The sequence below is a fragment of the Talaromyces marneffei genome, chromosome 2, assembly GCF_009556855.1.
Source record: "Talaromyces marneffei chromosome 2, complete sequence".
NCBI lineage: Eukaryota > Fungi > Ascomycota > Eurotiomycetes > Eurotiales > Trichocomaceae > Talaromyces > Talaromyces marneffei.
Genome location: NC_072349.1, coordinates 85,384 through 101,591, shown reverse-complemented (window position 1 = coordinate 101,591; position 16,208 = coordinate 85,384). Strand labels below are relative to the sequence as shown.

The 16,208-nt window shown below is 45.0% G+C and overlaps 6 protein-coding genes across 6 annotated transcripts; 3 read left to right on the top strand and 3 right to left on the bottom strand.

Annotated features, from left to right (window-relative positions):
- Positions 1 to 1,869, top strand: EYB26_002378 (uncharacterized protein; the record flags this gene model as incomplete). The annotated part of the gene is made up of 2 exons (XM_054261683.1): positions 1 to 19; positions 83 to 1,869. 2 exons carry the CDS (start codon positions 1 to 3, stop codon positions 1,867 to 1,869), a joined length of 1,806 nt encoding a protein of 601 aa, XP_054117658.1.
- Positions 1,870 to 3,841: 1,972 nt separating this feature from the next.
- On the bottom strand, positions 3,842 to 4,777 carry EYB26_002377 (uncharacterized protein; the record flags this gene model as incomplete). The annotated part of the gene is made up of 2 exons (XM_054261682.1): positions 3,842 to 4,386; positions 4,441 to 4,777. 2 exons carry the CDS (start codon positions 4,775 to 4,777, stop codon positions 3,842 to 3,844), a joined length of 882 nt encoding a protein of 293 aa, XP_054117657.1.
- Positions 4,778 to 8,050: 3,273 nt separating this feature from the next.
- On the bottom strand, positions 8,051 to 9,217 carry EYB26_002376 (uncharacterized protein; the record flags this gene model as incomplete). Its single annotated transcript, XM_054261681.1, has 3 exons — positions 8,051 to 8,909; positions 8,965 to 9,091; positions 9,199 to 9,217. 3 exons carry the CDS (start codon positions 9,215 to 9,217, stop codon positions 8,051 to 8,053), a joined length of 1,005 nt encoding a protein of 334 aa, XP_054117656.1.
- Positions 9,218 to 9,514: 297 nt separating this feature from the next.
- EYB26_002375 (uncharacterized protein) lies at positions 9,515 to 12,074 on the top strand (the record flags this gene model as incomplete). The annotated part of the gene is made up of 8 exons (XM_054261680.1): positions 9,515 to 9,982; positions 10,051 to 10,288; positions 10,356 to 11,371; positions 11,429 to 11,509; positions 11,678 to 11,696; positions 11,756 to 11,913; positions 11,963 to 11,985; positions 12,047 to 12,074. 8 exons carry the CDS (start codon positions 9,515 to 9,517, stop codon positions 12,072 to 12,074), a joined length of 2,031 nt encoding a protein of 676 aa, XP_054117655.1.
- A 1,270-nt stretch (positions 12,075 to 13,344) lies between these two features.
- Positions 13,345 to 14,365, bottom strand: EYB26_002374 (uncharacterized protein; the record flags this gene model as incomplete). The annotated part of the gene is made up of 4 exons (XM_054261679.1): positions 13,345 to 13,795; positions 13,863 to 13,955; positions 14,022 to 14,281; positions 14,336 to 14,365. 4 exons carry the CDS (start codon positions 14,363 to 14,365, stop codon positions 13,345 to 13,347), a joined length of 834 nt encoding a protein of 277 aa, XP_054117654.1.
- A 417-nt stretch (positions 14,366 to 14,782) lies between these two features.
- EYB26_002373 (uncharacterized protein) lies at positions 14,783 to 15,479 on the top strand (the record flags this gene model as incomplete). The annotated part of the gene is made up of 3 exons (XM_054261678.1): positions 14,783 to 14,810; positions 14,865 to 15,320; positions 15,403 to 15,479. 3 exons carry the CDS (start codon positions 14,783 to 14,785, stop codon positions 15,477 to 15,479), a joined length of 561 nt encoding a protein of 186 aa, XP_054117653.1.
- Positions 15,480 to 16,208: the final 729 nt, after the last annotated feature.

Below are 16,208 nucleotides of genomic sequence, written 5' to 3'. Positions count from 1 at the left end.
ATGGGTAAAATCACCGCTGGTACAGAAATCCTAGTGGAAGATGGTATTGGTATCGACCGGACTTGTTAAGGCTTTGCCACAGGCGACCGCGAACCACCTAACTCTTATTGTCTCTGGCGCCCGGATCGACCTACCACTGAGAGATTGCTCTGGAAGAACGCGCCTTGGACAGAAATTAGAGCTAGAGTCACTACCAGCTTACAAGGGGTTCCCCTGGATGGCTCAGTCCAGCTGCAGACGGATCGCCTGATGATAGCGGTCACAGAAGCAGTCTCAAAACTTACACCAAAGGCAAAACCCTCACCATACGCGAAACGATGGTGGACGACAGATCTAACGCAGCTTCGCCGTATATACACATACTGGAGAAATCAGGCTAGATCGCGGCGTAGAGCAGGATGTATAATCCATGAGCTCGAACAACAAGCACATAAAGCGGCAAAAGAATATCATGATGCAATCCGGAAACAGAAGAAGATACACTGGGAAGATTTCCTTGCTAATGATGCAAATATATGGCAGGCAACTAAATATCTAAAACCTAATAGTAGCTCATTCAGCGACAAAATACCACCATTGGTAAAGGCAGATGGATCTACTACCAAAGATAAAGGAGAGCAGATGAAAGAGTTGCTTGCTACATTTTTCCCACCATTACCGACGAGAATAGAAGATGAGGGAACTCGGCCACAAAGAGAGCCGATACACATGCCTGATCTCACTATGGAGGAGATTGAACGAAAAGTCTTTGAAGCTAAGCCATGGAAAGCACCCGGAGAGGATGGCCTCCTAGCAATGGTATGGAGGCAGCTCTGGCCAGTGGTCAAAGAAAGAGTATTCCGTATCTTTCAGATATCACTTCAAGATAGCGATCTCCCTTCCCAATGGAGAAATGCTAAGATTATACCGCTAAAGAAGCCGGCCAAGAAAAATTACGCGCTGGCTAAAGCATGGAGACCAATATCATTGCTCTCCACGTTGGGTAAAATACTGGAAGCGGTCGTCGCGGAAAGAATATCATACGCTGTCGAAGAGTTCGGCCTGCTGCCTATAAACCACTTTGGAGCAAGGAAGAGGCGCTCGGCAGAACAGGCACTTCTATTATTGCAAGAAGAGATCTATAAGGCCTGGAGAAATAGGAAGGTACTAAGCCTGGTCAGTTTTGATGTCCAAGGGGCATATAATGGAGTCTTCAAAGAGAGACTGCTGCAGAGACTCAAGGCAAGAGGAATACCTGACCAAATAGTTCGATGGATTGATGCTTTCTGCTTAAGACGCACAGCAAACATCCTGGTTAATGGATCTATAAGCGAACAACGGGAGCTACCACAGGCAGGCTTACCACAAGGATCACCACTGTCCCCAATACTATTCCTGTTCTTTAATGCGGATTTAGTACAACACAGGATAAGTGCCTCCAGAGGAGCAATTGCATTTGTGGATGACTATACGGCATGGGTATTAGGCCTATCAGCAGAAGCAAACCGGGCTAGCATACAAGCCATAATCGACAGAGCCTTGGATTGGGAAAGACGAAGCGGGGCAACATTTGAATGTAATAAAACGGCCATAGTTCACTTCACCCGGACGGCAAGCCGTTCAAGCAGCATACCATTCTTGATTAAAGGCGAAATAGTCGAACCAAAGGAAAGTGCAAAGATTTTAGGAATAGTGATGGATTCCCAGCTACGGTTCAAGGAACATATTGCCAATGCTGCTACTAAAGGACTCACGGCAGCCATGGCGCTGAGAAGGCTAAAGATGACTTCCCCACGGTCAGCAAGACAACTATTTAAAGCTACAGTAGCTCCAGTGACAGACTACGCTTCTAGTGTCTGGATGCATGCCTGTGGAGCAAGGGGAATATAATATTTAAACAGAATACAGAAACATGGAGCTATTGCAGTAACGGGGGCCTTTCAGACAGTAGCAACTGCTGTGGCTGAGGTAGAAGCAGGCATCCAGCCGTTCCACAATCGACATATGGAGAAAGCTATAAAACTACACATCGACATCCAAACACTACCTGAATCAAACCCCCTAGTCAAACTAAAGACTATCACAACCCAGAGGTTCAGGTCTCCGCTATAGAGGATAGCTCGAGCCCTAGAGACAACAACAACAACCGAGCGGATAGAAACTATCCAAGCATTCACAATATCACTATGGACAGCGCGTATACAAACGATACACGAAAAAGACGGGGAACAGACCATTTAAATTGCTAAGAAGGCAATTGGTATCCTAATTGCCACAAGTGCATCTGCTAGATCCGGAATAGTGGGTATAGGAGGCTATATAAGAGACACCCAGGCAGACAATAATGGAACCGACATATCCAGCTTCTCGATCACCCTGGGCAAAAGGACAGAGCAGAATCCTTATACAGCAGAACTAGAAGCGATGGCGGTCGCCCTAGAACGAGTCCCTCCTGGGGCATGCTGTAGATGGATATCTATCCTTAGCAGTAATAGATCCGCAGTGGCAGCAATCAGCCAACCCCGCCAGCAATCTGGTCAAGAAACCATCCAGCGGATATATAAGCAGATTGAGACCTTATACCGGCGAGGAAACGCAGTAAATGTAATCTGGATACCAGCACATGCAGATATCAACTTGAAACAACGAGCAAAAGCTGAAGCATAGAAAGCGACAGGAACAGAGCATCTGCCGGAGAAACAACCATCCTAAGCTAGATCAACTGCTATCAGGCTCGCCCTTGCGGAACGGCAGCTAGAATGGACTCTCCCAGAGAATGTTGGTAAATACTTAAAGGCTGTAGATGCAGCTCTTCCAGGAAAACATACAAGGAGCTTGTACGACAGATTGAACCGGAAAGAGGCAAAAATCCTGGCCCAGCTTCGGACAGGAATGACAGGGCTCAACAGCTACTTGAATAGGATAGGCGCAGCAGACTCCGATCTCTGCGCATGTGGACAAGCAAGTGAGACAGTGGAACATTTCCTATTCCGCTGCACAAAATGGACAGCGATGAGAGAAGGCATGAACCAATGCACAGAGTCGAGACGAGGTAACCTGTCCTTCTTCCTAGGCGGAAAATCACGCTCCGACCCGGATCGATGGCAACCAGACATGAAGGCCGTCCAGGCAGTAATCAAGTACGCAATTGCAACAGGAAGATTAGAACAGGAACCCGAAGCCGGACCTCCATCAACATAGGGGAAAGGAAGTAATCTATCCCTTCCCAGGTAGATACTGCTGCGGCCGCCGAAGATAGGACACCGCACACTTGGAGAAGATAACCTTTAAGACCATCTACTAGCCAACACCTTTAACAAGGGAAATTCCCCACCCTAAAAAACACCAACCGGAGAACCCGAACACCAAGCTGACACGGTACGAGAACAAATTATGGGCTATCACGAGTTTACGTCGGATCTGTGGGAAATGGATTATGTAATTAATACGCTAGTGCCCTATAGGCTTAGTGCCTCCGGGCGTAATAAACATCTATCTATCTATCTATCTATGGGGTACAATTAGGCCTAGGCAGGTGTTCCGGGTAACCCAACTGATACATGTGTCAAACCCAACTTGGGCTGGGTTTTGGGCTCATGTGGGGTGTTCCGAGTTGGGTTCTGGGCTTTCATATAGAACCCAACTGGGTTTTGGGTAACCCAGTTGGGTAGACAAACCCATAGATCATGTGATATGCATTAATTATGTAGTCCCATCTTGTATTTATAGGTATTCAAACCGTATTACCTTATATTATTATATGTATTGTCACAGAGTGGAAGAATAAGAATTTCAAGAATATCATTTTTAATTGCCCTTCTATTTATTCCCTAACGACTAATAATGAAGGAACTGATCATCCTCACGGACGCTTGCGATTTCGTCCTGAGATACGTGGTTGCGTGTCAGGTAAAGGAAGAACCACTTCATCATCAGATGAAATAGGCTCCTGGCACTCTTGCTCCCCATCAGATACCATACTCATTCGTCTCTTGCCCTGAGCATGCTTAGATAGCTGTTGAGTAGCCGGTTGGACTATACTAATCTCTAGGCTATTATCTTCTTCATTATCACTGATTGGCTTAAGAGTATCTTGAAGCTGTTGAGCATCTTTCTCTTCATCAAGTGCTTGCTGTTCCTCATTCAAAAGATATTGTTTTATAAGGGAAAGTTCCTTTTCTTCCACTTCAAACCTTGATGTATATATGAATAGCATTAGATCTTGGATTGTCGTAGAATTAAGTGAGCCTCGACGATAATGGCAGACATCTCGAGCAGAATTAAAAAGCCGCTCAACACCAGCGCCAGTGGCAGGTATTGAGAGTATATCACGTGCCATTTTTGCAAGAGCTGGAAATTTGTGTTCATGCTCTTTCCAGAACGTCCGCGGAGCAATTGGGACTGTTTCTATTAGAGGATATTAATTAGTAAAGTGTCGGCAGGAAAAATAATATTACTTACCACTCTTAAGGTACTGTGTAGCCTCGTCACTACTCACTGATTGATTGAAATCAGGAGCAAAAAGCGCATCGATCTTTGATGTCTGAACACCCAAAGAAGGTATCTGTGGAGAGTCTTGTGTAACTAATAGGCGTTCCTTATATAGACCTGCATAGGTTTCAAAGCTTTTGCGATATTGATAACACAATTTAGGACCCCAATTCTTATTATTAAAGAACTGAAGCTTGTTTTGTGGTGCAAGGATTGTACCAATTGCAAACAGATCACCATGAACCTTATCTGTTTCTCTATAGTAGATAGATAGCTTCTCCTTTGCTACATATAGAGCACTAAGCATAAGCTTCTTCCAGGCTACTTTCTTTCGCTGAAGCCGATGAATTGATGCTTCAAGATGATTAAAAAGTTTATTATAGATACTGAAGATGACATAGAAGGTCACGTCTTTTGTTTGAGAAAGCGCGGTAGTGAATTTAAAGAATGGTTGAGTGATCTAAAGAAGATACTCAATCTGGCGCCATTCTTCTTGGTCAAGTATCAAGTGATCATGCCCATTTTGCGAGCAGAACAGATTAAAGATTGGCTGTAGTCTCTTTGCTCTTCGCAGCATTAAGAAGGTGGAATTCCAGCGAGTCTTAATATCTTAGATTAGTATGAGCTTTGGCGTTTCAGTCTGGAGATTATAGAAGGCTTCACGACGTTGAGGGCTTACATTAATAAAGATTGCAAGCGCTCTCATCTAATAGTGGAGCAATAATTAATATAATGCAAATGCTATGTTGTAAAGACTCACTTAAAGACTTACTTTATTAAGAGTATTAGCAATCTCTCGCTTTTGCTGCCTTGCTCGCAGTAACTGTGATCGGGCCTCTAACTAATTTATCTCTATTGTCTTATTCTTTGGATTAGCTTTTATCTGACCAAGAAGCTTCTATAAACTAAGCTAGATTATATATATGATATAGGGAATATAGATAATTACAGTGTCAGTGCTGATTTAATTTAACTGGATCGAATCTTATATACTTTCCATTAATGTAACGTTATTTGCTGCATTATCTATTATGATAGAAAGCACATAATCTGTAATTTTATACTGCTAGAGTAGGTTAAAAAGAACAGCATTTAGGTTGGCACCAGAGTAAGATCTATACAGCGGTTCAAAACTAAGCAAAATTTCTCGATAATTCCATTCGTTGTCAATAAAATATCCTATGATTGCCATAAACGCCTGTTGAAATAGAGATGTCCAGCAATCAAGGGCAATTAATAGCTTTGTACCAGATGGAAGCATATCAAGTATCCTTTGTTGCCGTATCTTAGTTGTGTCCTGTAACCGCCGTCAAATAGTTCGGGGGGAAGGGATATTAGGCTGTGAAGGAGTAAGTCGGGCGAATTCAATTAATTCTTGAAACTTAGAGTGTTCAATAAGTTGAAAAGGAAGCTTTGCCCTTGTAATAAAGGTAAGAAGCTTCTCCTCCCATACCTGCTGAGAGAAAACTGGTGTCGTTGTAAGACGTTGCGGCTATCAACATTAGTTAATGTATAATAGAGGTTAGGATAGCTTACCGTGTCCTGTACAAGTGATATAATACCTTTCTGCTTTATATAATTGGCAGAGAGATTACAGTATTGCGATCCTTTTAGATGCCTTGCCATAGTTGATATGCCATACTCATTATTATGTGGATGATCAAGGATACCACCACATTTCTTGCACATAAGCTTTGCTTTGCCATCACTGGCCTGGGCGACTTGATCAAAGCTATCCCACATGCTTAAGGAGCGCCTATTACTATCCCAACGTATTCTTTTCTTTACTCCATACTCTGTTCTAAGCCACTATTCAACAAATTCCGTCTTTAACATCGTAGTATAAAGCACGTAGGATTTCTTGCGATCAGGTCCGACGCGCTGGAGGGCGGAGGGCGGTGGTGGCGCTGGAGTTCGAAACGTAGAATAATTGTTATCTAAGTTAAAGCTCTGTTGGCTATAAGAAAGATTGGATGTAAGATTATCTTATGGGATATTTGTGAAGGTGTCAATACTATCAGATCCATATAAAGATGGAGTGAAAGAGTCAGAGAATTGAGACATGGTAAAATATATGCTAGGGGTAAAAGCAAAGTAAGTAATAATTAACTTACAGAAATCTTTAAGTCTAGAAAATAAAATATTTAGATGATAGATGGGGGGCACATGATCACACCGGTTAGCTAGCAGCCAAATTGATCTATCATATTTTAACCCTCCTGCAGGTAGAATAGATGGTATGATTGGATAGTATCATCTAGATACACTGAGTTTTCTGGGCTACCTAATAGATCACCCTGAACATGTTCCGGAACGGGCCCATAATATCTAGAAAGCCCAGTCTCCTTTGATATTCTTCTAAGTTCGAGCTTTTCTATAGAATAACATCATCACTAGATATAGAAGATCCTTCTTCCTACCATCTCTTCTTCTTAGTATCTTAGCCGTTAGCTTGGTAATAAACAATACTATCTTTCTCACTATCCATCCCTCCCAGTCTCCCTTAAGTGAACTGGCGTCTACCTCAGAGACGACCTAACATTTGAGTCCTACTATACTCTATAGTTTAAATATATTCCTATAGTGATAAAGAGTACGTTGACAGATATTGTGATAACGCTCAGACTTCTGCCATTTAAAAGGTAGCTATCTCAACGAAAAACTAAGCTTGGGAAAGAGAAGAAGGAAAAACAACTATATACGGCTCCTAGCAAGATTTTTATATATGCGCTCTGCTATTGTCGGGGTCCCAATCAGGAAACCATGAGAACAAAGAAATATCCTCGCCAGGGTTTAGGGCTCCGTCGAGGAGCTGAGGCGGCTGCTTAGTCAATTTAATGTCCGCGCCGTGATATTGCTCATAGATCTGAACAACTAGGCCTTCTTGTTTATTACTTAGGCATCTGCCCTTTTATTATCAGAATACTATTTAACCGCACGTTAAGTGACGAGTTCGCTCTGCCAGGCATCGGTTTACGACACTGGAACAGGTGTAAATAACAGTATTTTATTGAAGTTAGTCAGCAGAATTATGCATCTTGGCATGGCCTAGTTGGGAAAACTATACTAAAACGAAACAACCTGGGTAACCCAACTGGATAGCCCAGTTGGGTTCTGGGCTGGGCTTGGGCTCAGGGGGGGTGTTCCGGGTTTTACCTGGGCTGGGTTTTGGGCTCAAGGGGGGTGTTCCGGGTTGGGTTTTGCCGATGTCTAGGTACAATATCTGCTTCTCTCCATCAGGATTCCCTTATATATATAAAGACACTCATTCACTCTTAGCTACTTTCCTTTATCGTCTTCTTGAATTAACTGTTATAACTTGAGTATACGTTCTTCTATCGAACAGGATATATACTTGATCACCTTGTCATCTTAGACTTAGCTTCCAATAAGCCTTCTGTTAATATAACTATCCTAGTTATACTCTGACAGTCGACAACTGAAGTTTCCGACAAACTCAGTGCTCTGGCTGCTATATAAAGGAAGGGGAGTACCAGTAAATAAGAATTATTTTTATAAAAAATCAGAAACTAGTCCAAATCTGGAATCTGTAAATTGATACCTGCTATCATTGACACTTTTAAGCTTGAGCAGCGAATCCAAGCAGTGGTTTTTTATCGTTGGCGAAAACAATGTATGAACCCTTGAAGAAGATACTACCTAGAATGTTAATCCCGTAGCCGTTGTCGGACTGGATACCTCCAAAGCAATACCCATCACCCAACTCAGCATACTTTATATATTCACCCGAAACGGTAGCAGCGTAGTTACCAATCTTGATAATCAAGTCTGGAGGGTCAATATTACATGGAAATACAATACCACCGACCGCGCCCGAGAAGTGGGCATCTGGAATAAAACTGTAGTAGTTGGTGACCACCTCATGGTTGACGATAATAAGGCTGATAGCAGAGTCCAGAACAGCACTAAAGCCCATTCCACGTGCGAAATCACCACAGTCCCTAACACAGTACTCATCGGTCATAAACTGCCATAAGCCCCTATCGGTATTAACAGACGTGAAGTCAATCTCGCCTATATACTTAGTAGGATCAGTAAAACTAAAGTCATAGGTACCAGGTCTGTGGTGTTTAAGAGAAACAGCAAACAGAGGCTCCTTAAGGGAGCCCTTGACATTCTCAAAAAAATTATTTTGTGGTATGGGGTGAATCTGATTATTACTAGACAAGGCCAATCCCAAGGCACCATCGCCCTCCATATTGTAGGTCACTGATGGGCTAGCGTACTGCGCGGCCTCGACGGTCTGTCCAAAGACGACGGCGCCGCCAACCTCAACTTTGTCCTTGTAGACCAAACCACGGACATTGCCACCGTCTCCGTAGTTTAGACTCCAGGTATAACCAGTTAACTGATTTCCAGTGCGCGTATCATAGACATTATGGGCTCCAAGGCCTTCAGTTCCCTTGGTAAAGACCCATCTAGGTAGGTTAGCTATCATCCATACAACTATGGAGCACTAAAGTAAATACATACAGTTCATCATGGGTAGTGTCAAAGTTAAGTAGTAAGGTGTTCTTACCAACTATGACAGGCGCACGATATTCCCTATCAAGCCTAGTGGGATTTGCGACAACAGAGCCAGTCCCGTTAGAGATAGGGCCTGTCACGATTGGTTTAGGATTATAACCATATTTTTTAAGAGCGTTGTGGTAGTCGGTCGTGGGATGCCAACTGACAACTGGAGTCACGAGCCAAACGTGAGTATACCAAGATCTAGTCCCCGCATTGAAGAGACAGAAACATAAGCTCATATGAATGATTCTAGAATGCATCCTTTGGCTTCGTAGTGATCACGGCTCCAGACGAAGTCTCAGTGAGCTTAGACAAAAGGGACGGTGCTCCCTGGGAAGTATTCGACTTCCTGGACTCGGAGAGTGAGGGTGAGCATACAGTTCGGGTTATATGCACCGATAGCTCTCCCGGTAGTCGGTGTAGGGATATTCACCTTGGTGATGGGGTGCCCGGCACGATCCTGCAAATGCCAGCCGGTTGCGGGCCAGGGAAATATGCCGTGGCTAAGGCCATGGATTTGTCCCCCGTCCAGGATTTACCCCATCACCTAGCGCGAAGATCAGACCTCAGTGGTGCCCCAGTCTACGATCTTAAATTTGACTACGATTTCCGCCGGGTGCCACGAACCTACGGGGACAGTCAGATGCGGATTGACTTCAGTAATGAAGAAGGGTACTGGGATGCGGTGGTTGACCGACCAGGTCAAACGAAGAAGAAAAAACGTGATCTCGAGGAAGTGCGAAAGAACCAAAAGAGATGGCTCGAAGAAGAATGGCGAGAAGCATACCACAAAGGGGGCTTGTCTCGCCATGAACTTCATCGCAGATGGTTTGGCAGCGATGTCATCGCGTGGTTGGCCAACCTGGTCGGTGTTGGGCAGGCTGAAGCAACCGTGGAGCTGAACCACCACGTCGACGAGACTCTCCAGATCATCTTAATGGATGAACAATATGGCCCGTGTCCATTTGGAGTGACTCAAGTAAGCGCAACGCCCCGTATCTAGATGAGAAGTGCTAGAGATTGTACTGAACCAGACTACAGGTATAGGCGAACATTCGCGCCACGCTCGAAGCGAACGTGCAAGTAGACACATCGTTCGGCATCACCATCATCGTCACGTTGGGGTCACCGCTAGACCTGAGCAACTCTTATTTATACTTTAAGAATAAGGGCAAGGTCACGGCACAGTTCCAAGTGGATGCCGTCGCTTCAATCTCCTGGAATTCTGGTGATATCAAACTGATCGGGCTCGACAACTTCCCAGGGGCCACCTTCAGAGTGCCCGGTATGTGATGTTATACCATGACTATGCATCCAGATCAACCTCGCTGACCATGAAAATTCACGGATAGGAGTCGTCACGATCGGGCCGAATATGGCGGTTTATGCGTCCGCTGACGCTTCGGTAACGCTTTCCGCGCATCTTCAAGCAGAGGTCAACATCGTATCGTGGGACATTCAACAAACCTACCCTCAAACAAATCAGTATCCCGTCTCTGCTCTTGATTCTCCCAACTATGACGGGACGCAGACACTCGGAAGCCTATCGGTCTCAGCCTCGGTCAGTGCCGTCGGAGAACTAGCCCTGCATCTCAAACCTAAGGTTATATTCGGTATTGTGTTTGATTCCCGGTGGAATGTCCCCGATTGCAGTGTGGATCTTGTTATGGACGGATTTGTGATCTTTCACGCGGAGGCGGGTCTCTCGACAGACTCGGACAATACCTGCCCCTTCACTTACGGCATTGATGCCGGAGTGAACATATACGGGCAACTGACCGCACCTAGTTTCTACAATTGGGGAGGAACCGCGCAGGTCCCTATCGCCAGTGTTCCTCGTAAGCAGATCACGCCCAATACCTGCGTTGGCTCGAGTACGTCATCCAAGAGAGACGTGGTCCTTCTCGACGAGTCTATAAATCAGTCAACACAAGCAGTCACAGCTTCCCTGAGATGGGCACATGGTATTTTTTTTGAAGCGGATGAATCGGCAGGCTGGCAAGTCGCAGACTATAGATTCCGGGAGCCCAATGTCGCGTTACTTAAACGTGATACATTCAGCATCAGACCGATCATAGCAATCCCGGAGAGTTCACTTTCTTGTCCGGGAGAGAATGTGACGGGATGTCTAGTTTGTAGTTCTTACGGAAGTGACGATACTAACCTGAAAATTCGTGATGAGACGTACGAAGCAGACGCATGTCCTTGGGCTCCTACTTCTGACACTGTCTGTATAGATAGCACACTTTCCAAGCGGGCCTCCGCTGGGGACAAGGATATGACCCTATCGTGGGCTGGTACCTTTTTCTTTGCGTATTATCCACCGTGCAATGCCGATGATTTGAGTGGCGTGAGTTCAATTTCAAAGGTATGCACCCAAGTTCCCCCACCTTCTCTAGCTAGTCTAAAGGGAGAAAATATACAGTGGTATATACCCAAAGGTGCCCAATTAAATCTCTGTGATCCCACTATCGCCAAATTCAATAAGGATAACGGAGCTGCCACGGTGAATGGCATAACTATTCGATATAACTTCGAGAATGACTATATATTTAAGGTTCAGCTAATTTCACTTTTCCTTGAATGGCTCTGCAACACGAATAAGCAGTCAAAATACAGCGGGCTAGGAGTACTTGATTCTATACCAGGCTGGCAGCGTGCCAATGCGACATAGTGTGCATATGTTTTTGGCAGTGAGTAACCTTCCGTAGTAGAATACAACGGAAACACTAATCTGCTCGATCTATTATAGGTAATACAGATACTGGGGGCTTTGATTTCCCCCTAGACGCTCAAGACACTTCCCCGAGTAATTTCCTCGCCAACACCGCCACCAAGGTAGGAGGAAGCGAGAATTCGAATTTGATGGCTTTGCTTTATGCACCAACGAATGGAGTTAAGGGGACTTGGGTGGGAGGGAAGAAGCCGGATTAGGATAACGTGCCTAATACTGCTAAAGAAATTGCTAGTGCTATTCAAATTGTCTGTACACCTTCCGCGCCCCATGTGGCGACTAAACACAAGACTGACTCGTTTCAAACAGAGTGCTAGCGCGTTCAACTACCTGTTAGTATTATATATCACAGCCGCTTGGTGGGAAACGTCCAATTCCATCGAGCTCGTCTGCGACGCCTTTGATAACAATTTCTAGGGTTCTGCCTATGCCGCCGCTGCTCCTGGGACACTACTCTCATGGCCCGCCCGGCCAGCCGGGGTGACCAGCTGGGGACTGCAAACCGCGTGGTGCTTCTGGATTGACAACCATCTAGCGAAATCCGAGGCTAACGTTGGCCCGTGGTTGAACACGGGGAAAATTAGACTGCAACAGTTTACAAGCAGGTCTAGTCAGTTGGCGTCCCGTTTTATTTCGACATATATAAGCCCTAACGGACTGGCGAGCACTGCATGGATGCACTTCCCTCAGGCAGACAACTTTAGAACGACACCTCTTCCAGGCACTGCAGGGAGTGTAATTACGACAAATAGTAGGTACGGTATGTGGGGAACCCATGAGAACAATAATCTAGGTCCATTAGGTGTGTGATAGGCAAGAATTGTCAAAGGTACAGGATTAGAGAGTACTTATGTATAATAGAAATACGTATGCGTAAATAACCCGACGCTAGTGGATTTGAAAATAAAGGAAGAGAAGAGAAAATACTCAGTAGAAATATCTTATCTAAGTCATCTCATACTATAGTTTAAGGTATATAATATCTGTATAGGTAGCATCATTGTTCTTTCCTGAGCATTGCCAACCTCTGAGCCACTTCGGGCATCCCAGCACTTTGCTAAACCTACCGTAAGTTTACATCTAAGTTTCCATCCTCTCAGTGCTATATGTTCTATAGGTGACTTCTATTCCTACAACGTAAGCAACCCCTCCACAATATTATTCTCCCTATACTGACAAGTTGAAGCCTGCCGTGAAAACAGACTGTACTGGCCTCTAAGCATTTATTTATGTTTATATTGGCCTTAGTGGCCTAGCGACGACAATTACGACTGGGATACCTGTACTGGTGCCAACATCATAGATATATAATTCTTCATAGCAATTAATACAGATATCATCTCAATAATATGTGATATATGACTGAAGCATCATAAAACTGTAGCAAGATGGATTGCATAAGAAGCCTCAATTTCCACTTATATACGCGGTAAATGTCTAAAATACATTCTAATTGCAGGTATAGCCAGAACAAACAATTTATCCTTTTTTATGTTCGTTTAGTGACATGCTTAGGAAGGCACCGCAAATACCAAGGCATCTCGTGGGCTCCTGTATATATCTTCCTACCATGACTTAATGAAAATGCCAGACTCACCCACGGTGGCTTACCCAGCATGACACGTAACCGGGCATGGTATATCGCGGAACGTTCCCAGCGTGAAGTTCGATCCATCATCAACCCCGAAATGCCTCGCATACGACTCGGGGACCAGCACTTCAAAAATTCCCAGTTTCCCTAGCTGTTTGAGCGGCCCTAGCCACACTTCCTTAAGATTGTCGGGTGGTGGATTAGGGCACTCATAGGCAGCAACACTGATCCTGATGCGCTTGAGATTGGGCATGCCTCCAAGCATAGCCCACATGTCATAATAACATTTCTGGTCCGCAACAGAGATGGTCGGTTCGCCTAGACCGACAAAATTCCATGTTGTTTCAATAGAACTGATAAGTGCGAAGCGGTGCGGGAGAACTAATGACGGAAAGCTAGAGAGGAGCTGGCGAGTGGCGAAGAGGAAGGTTGTGGTACTATAGAGGATATCGATTGCTTCGGAATATCTTGCATCAAGTTAGTAATCTGCTCCAGAATCTGAAAATCAGGTTAGCCGGAAGGTTATGTACTTACATTTGTCGACATGTCAGCAAGATCGCGAAATTAAGCTTTATCTTGCCCATCATTCCATTTGGGGGACCTGGATTCCCATCTACCCGTCCTGACCTGCAATTATCGAGGTAGTTAGAATACAAATCGTCACGTTGGTCCCAGGTACAAATGCAATGCCACCATCGCCACTCTAAATGCTCCCTGCGTTTATATGTGCGGTATTCGCGTAGTCCAAATTCGAATACCACATGGACTCTGTGATGGCCGAGAACTTCGTTATAGATGAGAAGGCGGAGCTCAATCGGCAGCCTCTCCAAGAGGCCCGCTGTCTGTTGGCTAGGTTCCTGCAGAGTCAAAGCTCGTGGACGAGTTTGCGGAAGGCGTGGCACGACGTTTTTATCTTGATAATCTGGCCGCTTCATGCGAGTATTGTTGTGATTCTATACTCGGTTAGAACGATTGCACTCATCATTTAGGTAGCCATAGAGTAAAACATTTATACTGAAGAGTTTCTTGAAGTTCATCGTCATTTGCCTTCGTTGATAGTTACCACTAGAGATGGTTCTACGTTTACTATGTTCGTGGTTACAGAGGTCAAGGAAATGAGGAGTGGATGTAAAGTTAAGCGATGTTATGTTGAACAACGTTCTCAGTAGTACGCTGTATAGTGTAGCCTGTATACTACTGTGATAAGGGGTCACTGAACTTAGGCAGTTACATATAATCTGGGATCGAACTAACTACTTCCCATCAGTTTTAATTCAGCGGCGTCACTACTAAGAATTTTTCTTTTCCAGTCAATCCTAGGAACTTTTTTTATTATTCTGATTCACTTTCAACTTTCTGACCGCACGTCCGGAAAAAGCTAATATACAGTTACAATAACAGCCCACCCGCCGGGGAACTGCTGTATGACCGGGCACATCCATTCAGGCACCCCAATGGGCGAGATGACTACTCTTGGAGGAGGTGTTTTTGATTCTTCAAATTGCTATCTACTCCTAAACTAATCTAGTAACCCAGTTTCAATGTACGAATCTAAACCTAAAGAGCCTTCCGTCCGTGCCCTCCTCTTCCTCTCTGATGCCTGCGGGCACGCCTTTATAAATAACCAGCTCCTCGCCGACGGTTATACTACAGAAGGAGGGTACCACGTCTTCATGCCAGACCTCTTCCACGGTGATCCGCACGGGTTCGGAAGAGACGATATCAGTGTTTATGAGTGGTTGACACTGCATCCGCCAGACAGAGTGGAGCCTGTGATTAATACTGTGCTGGCTAAGATTAAGAGCTCTGGTGACAGAGACCATAAATTTAAGACGGTCTGCACTGTTGGATTTTGCACCGGGGCGAAGTACGTTACGCGGTTGCTAGGGAGAGAGGACTCCGGGATCGCTGCGGCTTATGAGGCACATCTAAGTTTTATGAGCGTGGAGGAGCTTAGGGCTGTTAAAAGGCCGTTGAGTATTGCTGCTGCTGGTAAGTTATATACTATTCTTCCTCTCAGTGCCCCCATTGGCGCTTCACTTGCTTGATTTAAGGGGTGGTTGAGATCCAATAGAAACGGACGAAATCTTCACGACCGAGAAACGTAGGGAGAGCGAGGATATCCTAAAGGAGATTGGAGTGCCTTATTAAATCAACCTGTATTCCGACGTCCAGCACTCCTTTGCAGTGAGGGCAGATTTGGAGAGTAAGAGGCAGAAGTGGGCAAAGGAGCAGGCCTTTTTACAGTCGCTTGCATGGCTGGAGGAATGGTGGTCTCCACAGTAATAGAGCTGATGAGCACTACAAGCTCGTGGATTCTCATCTAGAGAGACAGACTTGTGGAAAGCAGCAGCTCGTTTGTGCCGGTTCACACGGTCTATAAACAGAATTGATAGCTGGGGATAGAGAGTTGCGTGACAAGGGCGGACGAATGAGGATGAACTGGAACGACCAGTGACGACTGAGCATGAAGTCGCTGTTAAATAGCAGAAAATCTCTCGTTAATACTGAGATGTCACACATTTGCATCTAAAATGCAACTTTCCTCCATTGTTGTGCCATTCATATCCACATAGTATTTATCTGACAAGTCTCCAGCGCATCCCTCTTCGTTTCAGGGCGGCAGCGTGCGACAGCACGCGCTACTAGTAAACCTATATTTCCAATCCAGACCCTGTCGATCACCTGTCGACTGAACCACTGAGCGCCGACGTTTATTAGTATTTTCAAATCCGTGAAGGGTTATTTCCAGCTGCCAAGCCAGCGACGGGTAGGAAACTGTTAGATTGTAAGGGTGGGGACCATCGTTTTCTGCCGGATTATTGCCAAATACGGGTTGGCATAGGATTACAGCCAAAAACAGGTGTAAGGCTGTGAGCC